Genomic DNA, 20,526 nt, shown 5'->3' on the forward strand with positions numbered 1-20,526 from the left:
AAAAAAAAAAAAATTTTACAAGAAAAAAAATCCCCCCCAAACTACAATCCCCTGGTACCTCACGATAATCTTCTGATTTCATCCAACTGATCGCAAGTCCGTAAAACCATCTTGTGGGCTTTCTCGTACATTTTTTTATCTCCGAAATAGCGGGCTCTCTGCATTGCTGCCTCTTCTGTGACGGAGAATAAAACAAACAAACAAACAAATAAATAAATAAAAGTGGACAAGGGCTTCTTATTAGAAGTGGTGCATGTTAACTTACAAAACAGTAACCGTGATTTTGTATAAAAACTGGCTTAAACTTACTGTTCAATCTTTCTCGGTAACAATTACTTCTTAAATTATCCATGTGCTCTGCTTCCACTCGTTGCTCCACTAGATTTATCCGACCAGAATACTCCTTACTAAATGTATTCTGTAAACAATTAAAAATAATGATTGATTATTGTTATTTATCTGACTCTTAAGAAAAAAAGAAAAAAGAAAAAAAAAGGTTTTCTCAGAAAACACAAACATAAAACAGACGAAAAATAAATGTTTTCAATATTGCATAAGATGTTGGGAAAGCCAGGCTGAGGAGGAACCCCCAATTGTTTTCTTATAGCAAACAAATTCAACCTGCCCATAAATAATAAAAGGCGCTATACTATAACATACAATATTTTCCTGCACGGTATGTGGGACTATGTTTGAACTATGAGACCAACTCATTTTACGTAGCACCATCTAATGATTTACATCAGTGTAACGGTAAAACCGAAATTAACATCCTTTCTCTCTGATGAAAATTTAACATCCATTAAATATTCACATTGACGGAATTTTCCCTTCATAAGCCTTTGTCATCCCAGCGGCACTCACCTTAACGTAATACTTTATCTTTAATTCATGTGTCGATCTTTCAATTGTATATCCTCTGGAAAGATAGAAAAACATAATCTGTTTATTCATTATTTTCAAACAACGTGAGGAGTGGTTTAAACATGACCTAAGGAAATTGAGTCATAAGAGGGCGCTATCAGATGATTGCGTAGAGCGCACAAATTTCACAGCCCAGTTTAATATGGTCGGCCGCATTTTGAATTGCCCAAGTTAGAAACTTGGGTGCGTTAGTTTGAATCATAACCGGCCAAGTTTAAAACTGCACGAGGAGCTACTTGGAAATCAATATGGATATAAATTCAAGTCAGAGTCGAGGTAAGCTAAGGCTAAATTGTTAGATTTGTTCTAATCTTTTAAAATTTTCTAAGAGTGTCTTTCTTTTCCTATATACCCACAGGATATACACAATAATAGTGATTTTTCTGTACAACATAATATCAAATTCATGTAATGTGTATCTGCAAAGTTGTAGTGTGTTAACCTTGCACTTGTATTTTCTATTATTGTAAAATAAATGTCAAGAGAGGTAATTAACAAAAAGTTTGTAGACCTTTGTAACAAAGGTATTCCTGAATGATGACTCAGTCTGAAACAGCAGGGAAGTTGGCCATGCTATAAAGGCCCTCCCCTTTGGCTCGGTCCTTTATGGCACGACCACGACCCTGCCGATGGTTGGGAGGGAGGGGTTAAACTCACGCTTTCTTTGAAAGACTGTACGGAGATTCTTGAATAAATGCAGTTGATAGAAGGGAGATGACTACAAGCATGAGGATGGGTAACAACTGAAGCAGAAACGTGTACCGCGCCTGTAACATAAATATAAACAGTAGATTAGGTGTGACTATACAATAAGTCCCTCCTGTAAACAGGTAGCACAGACTGCCTCAAGGTACTGCTTTTGAAAGCACAAAAAGTTGCAAAGCACAACAACATTGTGCTTACCAGAATAAGGTTACCAGCAAAACTGCTATGTCACTCGAAAGTTTGTGAGTGGTATCCTGCTCAATTCTGCTAAGCAGAAGCAGAAATTCTTAAGCAATATTTTCTTTTTATGAAGCTCTATGAAATTGAAAAACCACCAGACCACCCGGCTTGTCCAATTGTGTATTTACTGGCCCAACACTAAAATCACAGGCCACGAGCCTGTGGTCCAGTGTGGTCCAGTGTTAATTTCAAGCCCTGGTAAGATGTGAAATAGTGACGCAACCTCAAAATCATGAAGTAAGAGTAGAGAAACGAACCTCTTCTCTTGAGTTGTTGTCCTGACGTGGGCGGTTCTGCCTCCTGTGTCTGGCTACATTCCCCTGAGGGAAACCCCCTCCGAAGAACATGTTAAATAGATCCTCCGGTGAAAATTCCTCATCTGTTGGTAAACAACAACAAAAGTCAACAAACTGAAATCTGTACGGATGATGGCTATAACTCTTGTCAACGAAATGGACACAGCCAGAGAGTGGTTTTGCAGCCTTATGGAACACTTGGCACGAAGAGGATATATGAAGGTAAGGTAAGAGAGTGGATGGGTTGGGGGGAGGGGGGGACGCAGCCACGAGATGGTTTGGAGAGGGGAACAGTCAAAGGTTGGTTGTGGTAGGAGGAAAGCGATATAGTAGGGTTAACTTGGTCATAGATTTGATTTTGTGAACAAAATGCCGATTTATAGGCTTATTCACAAGATACCATTTACATTTGAATTCTTTTGACCATAGAGACATTTGCTATGTCAAATGGTTCGGTGCAAGCTTTTGTATAGCAACCTCCAGATGAGTAAACCCTAGTACCATTGTGCCATATACATTCATTCAGAATTGTGTACGGGTGTTCGTCGTCTCTTACATAACTACGCAAAAGAGCGCCTCCAATCATGTGACATACTAACTGTCTCTATAGTCAGAGGAATTTAAACTTTTAAGCAATCACTTATGATAGAAACGTCATTGTACCAGACAATATTAAAATCAACACACAAGTAGCATATTTTTTTGTACTTGACTTGGGCCCTTATTGAAACCAAGGCTCAAGATTCGGCTTAGGCTAGCTTGGCGGTTGTTTTGCGTACGTGCTCTGCGTACACGTGCTCAGGGCTTCAGACGAAAGAGAACGAAGCCTAAGCAGTGGATTTGAAAAGGACCATGGAGTCAACCTCGTCAAGTGCCCAGACTCTTACCATCAAATCCCCTTGTCTCGTAGTAGAAGCCCCCATGGTGGTGACGATGGGTGTGCCGATGTTGGCTCCTGGAATTGCTGACCTCGTTCGTGTCATCCCCGTAGAGGTCATATCTCTTCCGTTTGTCTGAATCATTCAACACGGCAAAGGCTTTTCCAATAGCTGGAAAAGATGAATAAAAACAGGCAGAAAACTTACTCACTGTTGTATACGCTTTGAGGAATTGCATAGACACTGTGCACTGAGGCTTTAATGGGTACTCTGTTTGCGGTAACACCATGTAAATAACTACTTTGTTGTTGGTCTTTGAACTGTCCTGAAAAGAACTGCCCTGCTTTTTGCTTTTGGAACGGTGTTTTGGCTGGTGACCTTATTCTGGTCTGCATAATTTTATTGTGCTTAGCTACTTTATATTGCTTAAGCAGGTTTCTGAAATTGGGCCCTGCTCTTACCTTTAAACGCCTCCCCTGCTCCTGGGGCATGGTTCTTGTCCGGGTGAAAAAGCAACGCTAACTTCCTGTATGCTTTCTTGACATCCGTCTCGCTTGCATCTTTGGCTACTCCGAGGATTTCATAGAAGTTTTTACATTTCTTTATTCTGAAGCGGGAGAAACAAATTGAGAAAAAATGTGAGTAAACAACGCTGACAATAGGTAACCCTAAGACCCCCCCTTATCATTTAATTTAATTTCTTCTGGTTGTGAAGCCCGGACTCTCTCAGACAAGCGAACTTAATCATTGTACCAGCCAAGAACCCAATAGAGAGAGAAGACAATGAAGAAAGTTACAGGTTAAGATGGTGGAGGAAAACCCCAGTGAAGTATTCCAGGGAAAACCCATGCAGTCAGGTAGGGACTGAAAACACAATCCACACAAGTGCCTTGGCGTGATCCAAGTCAGGGTTCTAGACTTGGAAGGCAAGGAAATACTATGTAGGTTTATATCAAGCTGTTGTTGCTTCTTGGATCAACCAACCAGAATAGACCGATCCATTAGGATCCGCCCACGGCGCACGTGTGAGCAAGAACATGTGAGCCTCTCCAATTCCATTCTGCTCAACTCTGCCGCACGCACCAAGCACGCGTGCATGCATATCATACTTTTTTTGTCAGCCTTTTGGTTGCACAATCGGTTGTGATTGGTCAATACGTAATGGGGCGGAGCTTAATGGATTGGTCTATTGACGATTCATGTTTGCTTGAAGACGTTACAATAATTTGTAAGTGGTTTTGTAGCACGCACCTATTTACACCCTTGAGCTGTTCTTCCGTATAATCATGTTTGACACCACCGTTTGTCTCTGCTTTACTATCTGCCTTGCTCTCCCTAGAACCCGATGTGTGTCTCTGTCTTGTGGTGGGGGTTGGTCCGTTGGACTGCCGGCGTTGTCTTTCTTTTGTATTTGTGGGCTCTGTGGATTCTGTCGACGATGATGAGGATGATGTTGCACTGTCGTCAGATGGATTCTGAAGTCGGTATAGAATATCTACGAGAGAGAGAGAGAGAGCGCGGGGGGGGGGGGGGGGGAGAGAGAAAAAAATGCTATATGAATACTTCAGGGGTCAAAATAAACTAGATTTTCATGATCCTACAGTCAAGTCCTTCACCAACCCGTTTCATTTCATTCTTTGTATATTTATTATTAACTGCTGAAGGAAGCAAAATGATCCACTAAATTATAATAATATTAACACTAAGTAACAGATGACAAATAAGAATTAATTCATTATTTCAAATTGACTGAGTAGGCCTACAATTCATGAGATTATATTATGATGATTTCAAACTTGGTCCGCCATGGTTGTTGGGTGTATCACTAGCAGTTTCCTTGCTCTACTCATGGAGGAAGTCTTCCTCCATGCTCTACTACAGTGTACAGGGTGGAGGTTTTGTGATTTTTTGTCTTAGCATTTGGTTGGGCCATTTGATTTTGTTTTGTCTGAAAAATTACAAAATGACTTTATGATTTTGACAAATTTTGCATCAAATTAATTATGAAAACTTGGAGAATTTGTTCAGTTTACAAAGAAAACTGAAGCTCAACAAATTTGACAATAATCTTGATAATTAGAATTGATGAATAGCTGTAGCGTAGGATAAATGTGTACTGACACTGTCATGCATTCGCTACTGCACTAGCGGACTTGCATAGTCGACATGACGGTGAACTTTCTACCGGTGTGTATAGTGGGGGCGCTCTTCCAACTCACGACAACCGATGATTCGTGAAAATTTCCAGTGAAATATTTACCGAAAAACGTCACACTTATCTTACCTTTCGCTCTTTGTGAAGGAAATAATCTCTGTGCTTTATTTAGGAATTTAATAGCCTTTTCTCTGTCACCGGCAGCGATACATTTCTGGGCTATTTTGATACATTTAATGCTCTCATCGCGATTTCCCTCCATGACCATTGCGAATGTTGTGTGGTAGCTTTTTGCGATGCAATAAAATAACGCATATCAAACTCAACGTAAATTTAGTACACGTATGGTAAGCGCCATTTGGGGTAGCGCTAGTCTTGACTGACGACGCTGTTTTTCGTATGTCACCAGTAGAGGGCGTAGCACTGAAGGCTAACTTCCAGGAGAGACTGGACAAGTCTATTTTAGCTGGAACGAATAACGTTGAGCTAGATGTTTGTGTAATACTATCTCTTCTCCAGTAAATCGTACTCTTGCTGTGTTTACAAATAAACTTCGCGCGATCGCCACTCAAGACTAGGCCTAAAGGGTTGCACTGGTATCCGCCTCTACCTCTATGTGCCATTTCTGGGTTATAAAAGGGTTGTTTAAAAACAGATTTGTCTGCGTACACAAATAAACAACAAGGAAGCAGTTATAAATGTAACTTTTTGGGGATAGTCCTCAAAGTTGAACAAATTTAGCTCAGCTGAAAGACGAATTTAGCTGGCCAAGTTGCCAACCTATGAGTCATATGACTCTTGACCTATATCATATCTAGACCCCGCCTCTTTCAGATAAACTTGACGGCTACCTACTCTACAAATTAGACTGGACTCCAAACCTGTTGTATTACCATGGAGCAATAAACTAGATTGCTCCATGGTATTACTTGATGCATGCACGCACGTGATAATCCTGTGGTCTGAGCTAGCTACAAATTAATGTAAAACTGTAAACATTGGCAGTCGAGTCGAGTCATCGGCGATGTGTGGTTATCGATTGCAGGAATTGCTTTTGCTAGGAAGCCGCTCTATTGTCATAAAGTTTATTTGTTTGTTTCCCTGATCACTGGACCGAATAACACAGTTTTTAAACAGCAAATCTTGAGGTAAGTTTTTATTTACTCTCCACCGGGAAACATGATCAATTATTTTATATGTTTACAACAAACCTAAAAAATGAAGACCCGTCTAACTAGCCAAGAAAAAGGAGCAAGAGTAAATTGTAAAGTGGTGGTTATATATAATAAATAACAAATAGCCCCCATAAATACCGTGTCGTCCACTTCGTTCGAGGTTGATTGGCACTATTTTAATGAGGCTGATCTACGGTTTATGAATAAATTGTTGGCAAGAACGTAGAGCTGAACTGATGCCATGGTCACATTGTTGTCACACCTTGACCACACCCCCTTCTTTTTGTAAACAACCGGCCCGCCCCCATCGTTGTTGCGCTCTCTGTTTCTACCTCCATGCTGTGAGCATGCTGTTAGTGGTCCCTTTTAAATTCATATGCAAATATAAAATAGTTATTTTCTAAATTCTGTTCATGGTGTTTATTGATCATGGATTTTATTCAGAGTTTTACCTTTGACTTTGACTTTTTGAAACAGCATGGTCAACTCACTTTCAATTTACAAAGGGCACTTTAACATGTTTAAAGTTCCAATCCTTTGGAAAGTCTGAAGGCCTTTTGAGTATTGGGAACCTTTGAAGGGGCACCAAGGCCAAGACCAGAGGCAACTGTTGCCTCTGAGTAATTCCATAACCTGACTTTACAATTTGAATTACACTTGTATTCATTTTGTAATATTTTTCTAATGATAATGTAGTTTTGTTTTTTGTTCTTTCTAATTAGTTCATCCTTTCTTTCAAGATGAAGATGCTTTCATCCAAGACCTGCATTTGGCTCTTCGTCCTTTGTGCTGGGCTCCGATATGCAGCCTCGTCAAGCTCAATGGAAAAAGTTATCAACAATTCACATGAACTAAAAGACATCCTTAGCCTATTGGGTCGTGATAAAGGAGACAACCCTGATATTAAAATGAGCAACTGTGAAAGAGCTATGAAGTTTATCTCGGGCCTTCTAAAAAGATTTGGGTCAGATGACATTGAGAAGAAGTTCAACGAAGCTCATCTGGGCTTTGATTTCTGTAAATCAGGGCTGAATCACGACCAAGATGTTAAGTACAATGTGGTGAGTGTATAAAGGCAGTATGCAACTTCAAAATGTGTTTGGGAATTTCGATATTTCAAACGTACATTTAGCAGAGGAAAGCGTATTTTTAAAACAAAGAATTTACTTTGTAATTCCTCCAAGGTTTTTATCACACCATCATTCGTTATCGGGAGTTTAAACATGAGTCACGAAGAGATGTTGTTGTTTTTTTGGCAATTTGTCCTCGTGTTTATGACTTTTTGTATTTGTTTTTGTTTGTTCGAGGGATTGATTAAATAGATAAGCTCTCTGGTCAACAACTCTTCCAGGAGCTTTGTTTTTGCTTTTTACATATCGGATTTTTGAGGAGGATTTCTAGCAAATTATGGTGAGGCTATGTTTTATTAGCCTTTGCAATATCAATATTGATTTATTGTTGTTTTTTCGGAGCAGTCATATTGCATCATGCATTGACATTGTTATCAGGTAGACAGGCATGAAGTCCACAGGGCGTCTGGTTTCCTTTTTCGCATAAAAATAAAAAGACATTTGTCTGGCGCTTATAAACATTTTAAACGTTGTATCAAACGTATCAAATTGTTTTACTACAACCCCGGTTCATTTGGGCCTTAAGTATTCCTGGAATCATCTCAACTCCTTTGGAGTATGCAGCACCAGCAGCCAAGATGGTGCACACAGATTGCTAACCATTCACATGAACAATCTGTACCCTCGCGGAGTCGCAGGTACCCATTTACCTCTGGGTGATGCGAAGCATATTGTAATAAAGTGTCTTGCCCAAGAACTTAAGTGTCATGATGGGGATTCAAGCCCACCCTCTGGTGACTCATCAGAACTTCAAGTTGATGCTCTAACCAGATTAAAAAAAATAACAATCAAAAAGTCCCAGTAATTTCTTAATAATAATCATAAACAGCCAGTATAGCACCAAAATCCACAAACAAACCTCAAGGCACTTTACAGATAAAGATTTAAAACAAGATGCCAATAGACATGCCGATAAATATAAAGCAACTGTAATCAGAAAAAGGAACTTCATGAACCCCTTGAAAACATGAAACTGCTTAAGACTGAATGGACTCCTAAGAAGGAGGAATATAAGAAGAACTGAAATTGAAAACCAATCAGTAATATGAGAATTCAAGCCTTTAACAGTTTCAGTTTTTATTCAATTTGTTTTTATTTTCAGAGCGGTCTTATCGCAAGTCACGGTTATCCGGTAGAAGAACACGAGGTCCACACTGTAGATGGTTTCATTTTAACTCTGCACCGTATTCCGCACGGTTTAAAAAATGCATCCAAAGGTGAGATTTTGTGTTTCTCTTTATCATCTGAGGAAGAACAAAGTCATTGCATCATGTGATGGTAGCAGCACAGAAAGCAGGAAGTGGTTAATTTTTTTTATGAAAGCAAAATGTTTCAATTCTTATCTGGTAATGAAACCAGGGAGGTCTCATAACGTGATCTTGGTCACTAGCTGGCAAGCTGGAGGATACCTGGGTGGTGTCGTGGCCGAGTGGTTTATAGTATCAAATCCAAGTTCTGGCGGTTAAGGGGCAAGCTTTTGAAGTGTGTGATATCCTTGAGCAAGATGCTTTGCTATGATTGATCCTCTTTACCCAGGGTTCTGGGTTCTTTTAACATTCATAGTACACGGGACACACAGCTTAATGTCCCATCCAAAGGACAAAGCAATTATGGTAAAGAATCTTGCTCAAGGACACAAGTGCCAAACCCGGGACTCGGACCCACACTCTGCTTGTTAGAAACATCTGAACAGGTTATTTTGGCACAATGCCTAAAATAATGGACTTTGGCTAGGGTTTATTTCAGTCCTCGGCAAGGGAATGATGCTGTATCCGACTGCCGCTCCTTTTTTTCAAATAATTTTGTTAATTTTTTTAAATAAAATTATGAGAGGTCGCATAACATCAAAAGGCTGTGAGATGTGTTTTTTTTCTCCACTCATTTTCATACAAAATAAACTCTGTGTTTCCAGGACCTAAGGAGGTTGTCTTCCTTCAGCATGGTCTACTTGCCGCTGCATCCAACTGGATAACCAATAAACCCAGTCAGAGTCTCGGGTATATCCTGGCCGATGCTGGCTTTGATGTGTGGATGGGTAACTCCCGCGGAAACACCTACAGTCTGAAACATGAGACACTGAAACCTGATCAACAGAAGTTCTGGGAGTGGACGTGAGTATGGGTCGAATTGTCCAGTAGGCACTGTGTCAAGGACTTGGGGGGGGGGGGGACTGGGGCCTATGACAAAGTATAAAGCATATGGAAAAACCATCAGAGAGAGGACCAATACACACCTACATACAACAGTGTACAGTGCTCATTTCGAGCCCTGCAATAAAGATAGTAATTATAACAGTGGCTTCTTATACAGTGCTCAGATCTGTTACTGAGTGACACTGGTGCTCCAATAGTCAGTATTTTTCCTGCAAAGTGGGCGGAGCTCTGTTTTGATTGCGGGACCTTTTCCTTTACATGGTATTATAATGGTTTACACGGTGGTGTGGTGCAATAATTGCTGCCAATCAAACCAGGACACCGTGGGTTCTTTTACAACACACAGGACACAAGTGTCACGACCAGAACTTGAACCCACACTCGTGACTCTGCTGACCAGAAACACCTGTATCCAGGGACCATGAAACGCCTATATATTGTTAACAAACATTTATTCATTCCAGGTGGGACGAGATGGCAAAGTATGACCTTCCAGCCTCTTTGAACTTTGTACTAAACGCGACTGGCCAGAAACAGCTGAACTACATTGGCCACTCTCAAGGTATACGTTTGACCCAGACTTTTGCACACAGAGTTGTTGGGCCTTACTATTATTCCCTTTTCTAAAAAGTCCTCTCTTGTGGGGTCCCAGTTTAACCCAGTAAGAAATGTGGGGACTTTTGTTTCCTAGTGTAAAGGCTATTATAGCCCAAAACATCCTCATTTCTTTTTAAGTAAAAGGTAGTTAGCCCAAATTTAAACTTCAGACATAATAACTTTGAGGTTTGTGAATAATGCCAAACACGCCGTCAAAGCTACACTTGTGAGTCGAAAATTAAAATAAGCTGTTGCAAAAAGTTTTTTAAATGAAATTTCATATCCATTCTGTTTTAAGGAACGATGATCGCTTTCGCCGAGTTTTCCCGAAACCAGGAGTTAGCGAAAAAAGTCAAGCTGTACTTTGCTATGGGACCCGTGGCAACGGTCGGTTACATGACGTCACCTCTGTTTAGATTTCTCTCGGACGATGTGCCTGATACTTTTTTCACTGTAAGTTTTTTTGGTTTCAGCTGAAAGTTACTTGTACTCACTTATGCACTTGAGTAACAAAATACTCGTACTTGAATTTGGGTTTCTAAGATGCTTTGCAGGATTTTTTTTATGATGGTGTTCATGCATAAGGGCTATTAAATGCAAAAGCAAACTCACCAAAATTGTTTTCAATGTGTAATAACACTGCACTCACCGGAGGGCATTTGGAAGCAGCTTGTTTAACTTCCAAACACACATGGGATGGCAGTGCTGTTTATTAGCACGACAGTATAATTATTCTGTGATTTATTTTTTAAAGAATTTACAAAATAGGGGGAACCACTAAAGTAATAATCTGTAGGTCGCAGGTTGAAGTCGTGCTCTAATTAAGTCGTCTCTGCTCAGGTGCTAAATTTGCATCTGGATAAAGAATCTTATCTGTGTTTCACACATAAACTGATATATTCTGAGCACTGTGAAAAAGACAAGACAACAAGCCACAGAAATATTAATCTGGTCAGATTTGAACCCATGACCTTTCTAGAGCAGATGTCTTACCACTAGACTACCAAGCTTGCCCGGTACGTAGCTAGAGACAGGTTGATTTAAATTAAATTTTTGTTCTTTATTTTTATCCTTTTTTTTTTCCAGGAAGTTCTTGTGGATCTTCACCTGTATGATTTCTTTCCGAGCAACGAGTTCTTCCACTTCCTCGGTCAGACGGTCTGTAGTTGCTCGGACACTGTGTTTGCTTGTGAGTTTGTCCTGTCCATGTTCGGTGGGTACAGCAAGGAGCATATGAATGCAACGAGATTACCAGTGTACGTACAGAACACTCCGGCAGGAACGTCTGTGTGGAACATGGACCACTGGGGCCAGGTTAGTTTAATGGGATATTTGTTTGTGTGTTTGAGGGTTGTTGTTTTTTAGTTTTTTAGTTGTTGGTTTTTTTTTGGGGGGGAGGGGAATGGGATGGTCTAAAGTAGTTTTCTATTATGGTATGTATTTGTTATATCAAATGTGGGCACCAGGGATTATCTCTTTAGAAATTGAATTAAGTTGTTTTTTTAATTTTTTTTTTATTTAGATGGTGGAATCGAAGAAGTGCTGCATGTATGACTTTGGCCCTAGTGGCAACTTGCAACATTATAACCAGGTAGGTTGAGACAGGGTTCTCATCAGCAGAGTGTGGGTTCGAGTCCCAGACACTTGTGCCCTTGAGCAAGGCACTTAACCATAGTTGCTTAGTTAAACAAAAGTTGGGTAGGTAGTGCATTGTGCTGTATTGGCCAGGCTCCTTGTGGATATACCCATGCCTACTGCCTTAAAAACTGTGGCAGTTGCCTCCGCTTGCCTACGTGAAGTATCAGGCTTGCTTGTTTTTTTGGGGACCTTACAAAAAAGAGTAACTATTTTCTTGATTTTCCTCTCCAGACCACACCACCTGAATACCTGATTCAAAACATGGAAACAAAAGTCGCTCTCTTCTACGGCATGAGAGACACCTTGGCCGATCCAACGGACGTAAAGTTGCTCATCCCGAAATTGAAGAACTTGTTTTACAATAAAAGCATCCCTACATACGGCCACATGGATTTTATTTGGGCGGTCGATGCTTACGAGTACGTCTACAAAGATATCATTGGTCTCATTCTGAACGGAGAGGGCCTTTGATGATGTCATCATCTAGCCCTCTATGTTAGCCATAAGCCAGTCACTTGACGCAAGAAAAAATTGTCGTAAATTGTAGTAACGGTGCTCAGTTTACATCTTATAAGACATACAGTTTTTGCTTGAGGTCTACCATGTTGGCATAATAACTGTCAATAAAGGGGCACAGCCTTAAAAAGAACTTTAATGTGGTGATTTTTTATAAGAACAAAACTGCAGACATTTTTATATATTTTTTATTTTTGAAATAAACTGTTTATCCTTGAGACAGTTTAAAGTTCTCGTTTGTAAATGATCATAGGTTAAGTGAATAATCAATGCCCTTTTTAAATTTCCAGGTTTTTACTTAGATTTATTTGTGCAGTTGATTAAAAATTAATTTGTTTTAGTTTATGAAATTTAAACTGAATGAATTTATTATTTTAAAGAATTTATTATTTTAAAGAGTGATTACAAAACAATGAAATACCTTCCTTTTAAAGGGTGTGTATAACGGCGATTTGAAAGTTTAAATTAAAAGTGTGAACAGATTTGCACATAATATTAAAACATATTGTACATGGTATGTAGATTGTTTTGGTGGAAACTTCCATTAAAGTGAGAGAACGTTTTGATCTCGCATTCATTCCAGCTCCTGATTTGAAAACAGTGAAAAGCATGTTTTGTTTCCCCACCATGTTCTTGTGACAATGATGATTGATTGAGCGCAAGTTTCCACAAGCTTGTTATTTCTGTACATGTATGTTTGGTCACGCAAAGTACGGAGACCGGTCTACGACGAGTCCCAAAACTGCCGGTGTTTTAAAGAATACACCATAGTAATTTTCACACAAATGCAGATTTTAGTTGATTGTGCAGTGTGTGTACACAAACAATATCTACATTGTAAATGAGAACAAGATTTTATATTTCCAACCACAATTCTCATATAAGTGCCTTTGAATAAACACAAACAAAAATACATGATGGCCTACTTCATTGAGTTATTACTCTCCTATTTCCTTTTTGTGCTCGTTTGTGTATTTTAAATTTGGTAGATATAAACATGTTGACAAGTGATTCACAGCAGTGCACAGTGCCTTTTTTAAAATGTGTACATGTATTTTAAAGCCATTATACACTTTCGGAACAGAAAAAAAAAAGTTCACAGACTTACAAATAACTTGCAGGGCTTACAGAAGGTAATGGTGAAAGACTTCTCTTGAAATGGTTTACTTTTTGAGAAAACATTAAAACAACTCAAGATTTACGGACTTTGTTTAAAAACGTGTTTTGACACGGCGAAACAAGGGTTGGCCTTCCCGTTATTTTCTCCAGACTCCGATGACCGATTAAGCCTAAATTTCTCACAGGTTTGTTATTTTATATACAAGTTGTGATACACGTGTGGGCCTTTGGACAATACGGTTTACCGAAAGTATCATTTACAATAACCTAGTAAGCCGCTTTATTTGTAATGTTTCATTTTGTTCAGATAGGAAAATCTTTCACTAAAGTTGTGTGTTGAGACAGCAGGGCGCTACAAAATATTTTTCAATCCTGCAGTTTCGCCCATAAAACAGAATTCATGTAGATACATTCTCCCTTTTTTGTCGTCTTCAAATGAAAGTTTTGATGATAAAAGTGTGATCTCAATAAGATTCCAGTCTCTTTTTTTGCATCACAGCAGTGCGAATGTTAAATGCTCTGTAAGCTACACCAACCTGCAAAATATCATGTTGAATGAATATTATTATCATCATGAATCGTACAATTTCCGCGTGGATTAAGCCTTTTGGAGGGGGGGGGGGGGGGGGGGGGGAGTAGGACAATTTTGAAGGGACACAAAGGCCACAGGGAAACGAAGGCCATTGCCCAAGTTACTACCAGGCATCATATGATGAATCATCAAAATTGTCATGAAGACACCTTAACATGTGTACAAGTTAAATCACAAATCAAATCACAGGGAACACAATTTCTTTGTATAAAACGGAGAACCCTCCAGTAATGTTATTATTTCCCACTCAAAAAATCACAATCTACTCTAAAAGTAAACAAATACAAAAAATCACTTGCAGTAAAACAATGTATTATGGGGGAGTAAATCAGATTTCATGAAAACACACACCGCTTTCTGTGGATTCAGCAACGCATTTCATGTTCAAAAGATGTTTTGCCAAATAACGTCGTGCAAAATGGAACAGTTTTGTCGTTCGAAATGAACTGCATTAACTGACGACATGTTAATTTTGTTAAAATGTGATACTTTCTTATGGAGAGTACACAAGAATACAACTTCCATCATGAACAATTTAAGGGTTTATTATAAAAAGGAATGCATGTGCAACCAGAATTAATAATTTATTTCAAATCTTCCGAACAAAATTTTTCAGGCCTGAATCACTTGGCTGTTAGTACCCCCCATGTAGACATTGAAAGCTAAATTACATTGACATTTTTTAAAAATCACTACCTACGTATTTTGTGGGCGTGTAAAAATTACAAGAGGGCCACACAACACTGTCCCACATTGCGAACCAGTGCGATGTAAACCCACTAAGTGACAAAGAGCCCACAGTGCCCCCCCCCCCACCCCCGAGAGAAACTGACTAAAAACAGTAATTGAAAAGTATATCCTGCTAACTGCCACACATTTGTCGTGTAAATAGTGTCTCACTAACCCACAGGCTACTTTGGAGAGGTTTGGTTTTTACGATATTTACAATTTGGCCGTTTTCACTGGGCCCGCCAAACCCACGTTGTTTTCTCAACATCACTCATGTACATTAAATAAAAACTCTCACAAAGTCCTATAAATCCTACGTCAAAAAAAAATAATAATAATAATAATAATTGAGACAAAAATTTTAAACAAAAAAATTAAAATTCAACAAATTTATCTGAAGAAATAATGACTGATATATCGAACTTCTTGAGATAATATAGGAACCAAGACTACAAAACAAATGGAACATACAACGAACACGGTTAAAAAGTCAACAGGATCCGTTTGGTCGGTGCCTGCCAACGGTTGACCCAGGCCATGATGGCAGTCGAAGGGGGGTCACCCACAACGGCGACGTTCAATTGTGAGGTTGTAGATGGCATGATGTATAGTGCTGATGAAGGTTGAGTCTATGTTGCTTTCTGCGATCCCTTCTTGCCGATCAAACTCTTGTGGATATGGGGGATGACACCTGCAAGTAGAGAAAGAAATTAATTACTGCAGGTGATTAACAGACTTGCAAGGAAAAGCAAACAAATATTTCATTGTTAATGTCCTGTTAAGATAAAACATGACCCATGAATTATTGATAAGGGGGGGGGGGGGGCAAAGTGTATCTATAACAATCGCAGACATTTATTGTAACTGGTTCCAAGCCCTTGACAGCCACACTGTTCAGAGAGAACATTGTTTGACCTAATTTTTTAGAGCTTCGCCCAGGCATATCGCACCAAACTTAATACCATGCCCATCATTGCAATGGAGAGGCCATGGTCTTCATTGACCAGGGCCTCAAATTTCAAAGAGCTTGAAAAACCATTCACAAAAAGTTTGCTTTCGTGAATGGTTATTTTGACATAATGAGTATATCTTGACAGGTCCACGTTTTTTTTAACTGGGTACGAATTTGGCAGCGGACCACTGCTAACCTCGATTCATACTTTCTGCGAAGCAAATGTTGGCGGTGCAATAATCAGAATGCGCCTTTTTTACAGTTAAGCACGGTTCATACTTCCTGCAAAAGCGAAGCAAATTTTGGTGACGCAACATTTCCCATTATAACGCAGAGAAATTCACTTCGAAACGAAGCATTTGCAGGAAGTATGAACTAGCTTCAAAAGAAAGAACATAGAAAATGTGTAAGATTTTGGAATACATACCACCACCAGCGATTGTTGCCTTGATGAGCGAATCCAACTCTTCGTCTCCCCTGATGGCCAGTTGTAAATGACGGGGTGTGATACGTTTGACTTTCAGATCTTTGCTTGCATTTCCCGCCAACTCTAATACCTGAAATTTAAAAAACAAACAAACAAAAAACATGAATATTTCATACAAAAAACGAAACATAGGCTACAAATACAACAAAAATCATAAACCAAAAATAATTTTAGAGCTCGGCTAATCTGGATTAGTAGGCCTACACTTGAGTGAAATCAATCAATGTAATATTTATAAATAAAAGCAACAATAATTTAGGCCTACACAATTTTAAATCATTTTTAAACAAATGCACAACAGATTTTGAGAAATATTTTCTGTCTACTGCATTTCCCATGAATGGATGAATGAATGAAAGTTCCCACAACACAAGCCAAAATGCACTCAATGCAGTAAGTTTGTAAATTTCACTACGGTGGGAGAGCTAATGAAATTATAAACCGTAATAAAAATGCAAACCTAGCAGGAAGTTTAAAAGATGTTTGACCACTGAATGACGCCCAAACCTTTCCAAAACAAGAAAGTCAAATTCATGTTAATTCCATTCATGCACCACACAAAAAAACCCACTCAACTTAACAGAATTATCAACCAAGCTAGGCCTACATTTTTCTTGAAGTAAAACACACCTCATTCATTGTAAACCTCACAAGATAATACATAAATATATAAAATAATATATTGTTAAAACAAATATTCATTTGGTGAATAACAACACTGGACAAGAAGTGCATTGTGACCTCTGGCCTTGTTATGGCGCCGATTTCTGAAAATCGCGCCAAAATTTGTAAACACAAAAGTGGCCCTCGACTTGACAACAACACATTGACAAAAATTAAACACATTTTAAAATTAGAATGAAATACACAAAATACAGTAAAACTAACCAACTTCACATAAATCGGGTACGAAATGAATGTTAGATAAAGAAAGAAATTATTGACCACAAATAATAATGGCCAATATTTTGCGGGGGGACAAACGCGCAAATTATCGCGCCAAATTTAATTTTGGTTCTACACAATCTTGGATTTTCTATAAATGGACACAATAAAATGACATTTTGGACAAATCTGTAATACAGGTCTAGAAAGGCATCTTTTGCAAACCTACCTCAGCGGTCAAATATTCCAGAATAGCGGCAGAGTAAACAGCAGCGGTTGCACCAACACGGCCATGGCTGGTCGTTCGGTTCTTCAAATGCCTGTGAATACGACCGACTGGAAACTGCAAAACAAAACCCACAAACATGAAATTTTAGAAAAGGTGCATTTATAAGCAATTGCTGTAAATTGTAAAATTTAATTTGACGAAGCAGTGATGATTTTATGTGAGAAATGCTGCAAACTGTGTGCTTACCTGGAGACCGGCCCTCGCTGACCGTGAAACGGCCTTTGCCTTCGCCTTTCCGGAATCTTTACCTGCTTTGCCTCCTGCCTGGGTACAAAAAGTCCGTAAAATATCCGTGTAAATAACATATAAACCCTCGAAATAAAACAACGAATAACAAGAATAAGCGTTAAAGATTACATTAACATAAAAAATATGGGCGGATGGCATGAAATTACCAAGTATTTTTAAAGGATTTAAACATTTAGCTCACCATCTTTGTCTAGCTTGGATCAGTACAACAACCTTCCGTTACAGATGCCCGCGCGTAAACTGCAAAAAAAGAGACGCTTATAATATATAATAAATGAGTGGATCACGTGGTAAATATCCACCAATCGAATGACTGGAAACGTTAGCTTATGAATATTCGTGAATCTCCGGCTTTGTTCGGGTTGGTTGTAGAACGATGGGTTGAAAGAGGGCGCTCATTCAAAACGCTGTAACAAAAGAGGTCATTGATGGTATTTTTTATTGTGTCTCTTTTGATTCAGTGGATGCGTAGTCAGGGGTCAGTCGAAATTCCTTCATTGTTCCACGCATCAGCCAATGTTAATCTGCGGGCAGTGCGTAAGGATAATGGAGTGTTTGGTTGAAAGATCGATACTTTGCAAAAAAAAATTTTCTGGAAACAAAAAAATGCTGATAGGGTTTGAGATGGGTGGGGTTACCCGCATTTATTACACCATCCCTTGATGATGCACATTGGAAGTTTGGCGTTGTACAGCAATAGTAGGGAACTATACATACCCATGCTGTTACAGAGCCTAACACTTGAATATGTTTTTTAATAACTAAATAATTAAAGAAAAATACATAGTAAGTTGTATAAGATTTCACGCCTATTATTAAACCCATTGAACATTTTTTGTCAGAAGGGATAAGTTTCGCCTGTTTGTTTCCATGCCATTCAAGTGTATATCAAGTAAAATATTAGATGTTAGATCAAAGTGAATCGAAATTGTGAAACTAAAGCATAAACCATCTCATAAAGCTCATCTTGGAATGTGCCATGCCAGAGGGTCTTTTTCCTATGGCCGCTCCAATCATTGCTCAAATCAAAGGACTTTTAGAAAGTACTAGATCGTTCAGCAATAATTACGTAAAAGTTTACAACATAATCTGGAGTAACTGCACCATTATTAACTCAAAAATATAGAATCATTACAGTTTTTTTTTTTTACAATGTCGTCATTTTGGGCCTCACGTGTGATTCAAAAAAGCAACTTGTTGAAGAATTAAACGGTTATGGTTATTAGCGGACTTGAACAAGATGCCAATGGGCATTGTCGTTTAAAAATTCATGTTCTGCTATGCGGCCAATGTGAGCTTGGGTATTATTATTGGACGTTTTGAGTGTGTTCACTTGTAATGATTTCATTTGATTTTACAATAATAGGCTACACATGCTTTGTCTCCACTCAGCATATGGCGCTTTATTTCATTTTGTACAACGGGGATCAGACCCCCCAAAAATAATGCCAGGCAGGATGTGCCAGATAAACAAAATAGCGCCCTCTCCCATTCACGTCTTTGAAACTAGTTATTCAGTCATGTTTTTGCCTTATGAAAATGGGTGGGGGTGGGGCCTCATAAATGTGCACGTTTGTTATTTTCTCGCAGAAGACGAGCACCATTTCGCAGACCAATTATTAAACTTCAAAGAGGATGCTGAAGATCAAGAATTAGCAAATGAGCCAAGTGCAGACCATCCAACTAAGGAACAAGTTACGCCATGTCATGTAGACAGACGATGGTTTCAATTAGCCGAACATCAAAGCTCTCTGAGCACAGAACTTAACATTATAAATCCCTCCCGGATGGTGAAAACAGTTGGCATTCTTTGTCACAAAGAATCGCCCTAGCCCTCGTCATTCTCATTATCCAATCCAGTGCAACCATGGAGGTAGAAATAGCCAAACCAAGATTGCAAGGTAAAATCAGTGTGGCCTTCATTGGCGTGAAAACTTTCTGTGTTCATTATAGCTATTACACACACAGTGAACACAACAAAAGCCCCCCCCCCCCCTTTTTTTTTTTATAAAGCACACAAATGTGCTAAGCATGGTAAAATCTTGCTTAGCTGAAACAAGTTACCAGCCCAAAAGGCAAATTACATTGTTCCCGTCACCCGTATCTATAAGAAGTATTTTCAGCAGCTTTATGAAATTGGGTTAGGGAAGGTTGCAGCATCATTAAAGTATAAAATGATAATTACCGAGACAAAGAACTGAACACAAGTTATTTTTTTATATGAAAAATGTATTTTATTCATCACAATATAAACATCTGAATCTCTTTATTTAAATAGAATAATGGTTTGCATTAATAGTAATCAATGGGATCACACAATAGATAGAAAAAAAAAATGTTGTAATAGGGGAATGGTTACCCCATTAATTGACTGCCTTTATATTATTGTTGGTATAGGATACCTGCTGAAAATGCTCACATGAATTTAACACAGTGAATGTTTTCAACAAAGCATCTGGTGATAGATGAACACAAGTCTTTGGCAGTAAAGTATAATTACTTTTAAATTACTACAGTGGAGTTAATTGTACAATGAAAGGGGGGAGAGGTGCCAGCACCTCTTTGATAGCACAAGGTTTTTGATTTGAATTGAAATAATGTAGCTTTTTAATTTGTTGTAAAATGTTAACATGGATGGTGGGGTTAAATCACCCATTTCGCTTACTTTCAAAATTCTGTATTTGGTTCATTATAGGATTTCATTAGTAAACACAAGACTCCCTTTTGGTTTAAAATAGTGTATATCAATTTATACTAACAGATAAGGTCTTGAAGTTTGCACTTCTTGAACTAACATTATTACTTTGGTATTTTGGC

General features: G+C 38.7%; 3 protein-coding genes across 5 annotated transcripts; 1 reads left to right on the forward strand and 2 right to left on the reverse strand.

The window, feature by feature from the left end:
* LOC117303902 (dnaJ homolog subfamily B member 12-like) lies at positions 1-5,484 on the reverse strand. The gene is made up of 9 exons (XM_033788352.1): positions 5,328-5,484; positions 4,295-4,538; positions 3,505-3,650; positions 3,053-3,214; positions 2,127-2,248; positions 1,582-1,691; positions 865-919; positions 310-418; positions 1-175 (listed from the first exon to the last, which is right to left on the reverse strand). The coding sequence occupies exons 1-9, from the start codon at positions 5,464-5,466 to the stop codon at positions 60-62; spliced, it is 1,203 nt and encodes a 400-aa protein (XP_033644243.1). The 5' UTR covers positions 5,467-5,484; the 3' UTR covers positions 1-59.
* Positions 5,485-6,104: 620 nt separating this feature from the next.
* Positions 6,105-13,320, forward strand: LOC117303912 (gastric triacylglycerol lipase-like). Of its 3 annotated transcripts, none has more exons than XM_033788367.1 (9): positions 6,105-6,346; positions 7,096-7,434; positions 8,606-8,720; positions 9,416-9,614; positions 10,121-10,218; positions 10,552-10,706; positions 11,340-11,567; positions 11,776-11,844; positions 12,123-13,320. In XM_033788367.1, the coding sequence occupies exons 2-9, from the start codon at positions 7,114-7,116 to the stop codon at positions 12,360-12,362; spliced, it is 1,425 nt and encodes a 474-aa protein (XP_033644258.1). In that variant the 5' UTR covers positions 6,105-6,346; positions 7,096-7,113; the 3' UTR covers positions 12,363-13,320. The 3 variants fall into 3 exon arrangements, with proteins under 3 accessions (XP_033644258.1, XP_033644259.1, XP_033644260.1); XM_033788368.1 differs by having other exon boundaries at positions 7,114-7,434; XM_033788369.1 differs by lacking the exon at positions 6,105-6,346 and having other exon boundaries at positions 7,079-7,434.
* A 996-nt stretch (positions 13,321-14,316) lies between these two features.
* Positions 14,317-17,960, reverse strand: LOC117303829 (histone H2A.V). Its single transcript, XM_033788214.1, has 5 exons — positions 17,891-17,960; positions 17,647-17,724; positions 17,401-17,514; positions 16,227-16,356; positions 14,317-15,538 (listed from the first exon to the last, which is right to left on the reverse strand). The coding sequence occupies exons 1-5, from the start codon at positions 17,891-17,893 to the stop codon at positions 15,477-15,479; spliced, it is 387 nt and encodes a 128-aa protein (XP_033644105.1). The 5' UTR covers positions 17,894-17,960; the 3' UTR covers positions 14,317-15,476.
* Between the last annotated feature and the right edge of the window lie 2,566 nt (positions 17,961-20,526).

Source organism: Asterias rubens, chromosome 20 (genome assembly GCF_902459465.1).
Source record: "Asterias rubens chromosome 20, eAstRub1.3, whole genome shotgun sequence".
Classification (NCBI taxonomy): Eukaryota; Metazoa; Echinodermata; class Asteroidea; order Forcipulatida; family Asteriidae; genus Asterias; species Asterias rubens.

Excerpts from the sequence above, each read along its gene's own strand:
- LOC117303902 (XM_033788352.1), bottom strand. The coding sequence starts at position 5,466 with ATGGTCATGGAGGGAAATCGCGATGAGAGCATTAAATGTATCAAAATA. Across the intron at positions 3,215-3,504 it reads AGCAGGGGAGGCGTTTAAAG|CTATTGGAAAAGCCTTTGCC; the intron begins GTAAGAGCAGGG and ends CATCTTTTCCAG. Across the intron at positions 920-1,581 it reads TACAGTCTTTCAAAGAAAGC|AGGATATACAATTGAAAGAT; the intron begins GTGAGTTTAACC and ends CTATCTTTCCAG.
- LOC117303912 (XM_033788367.1), top strand. The coding sequence starts at position 7,114 with ATGAAGATGCTTTCATCCAAGACCTGCATTTGGCTCTTCGTCCTTTGT. Across the intron at positions 8,721-9,415 it reads TTTAAAAAATGCATCCAAAG|GACCTAAGGAGGTTGTCTTC; the intron begins GTGAGATTTTGT and ends CTGTGTTTCCAG. Across the intron at positions 11,568-11,775 it reads ACATGGACCACTGGGGCCAG|ATGGTGGAATCGAAGAAGTG; the intron begins GTTAGTTTAATG and ends TTTTTTATTTAG.
- LOC117303829 (XM_033788214.1), bottom strand. Across the intron at positions 17,515-17,646 it reads CAGCGAGGGCCGGTCTCCAG|TTTCCAGTCGGTCGTATTCA; the intron begins GTAAGCACACAG and ends TTTGTTTTGCAG. Across the intron at positions 16,357-17,400 it reads TGGAATATTTGACCGCTGAG|GTATTAGAGTTGGCGGGAAA; the intron begins GTAGGTTTGCAA and ends TTTAAATTTCAG.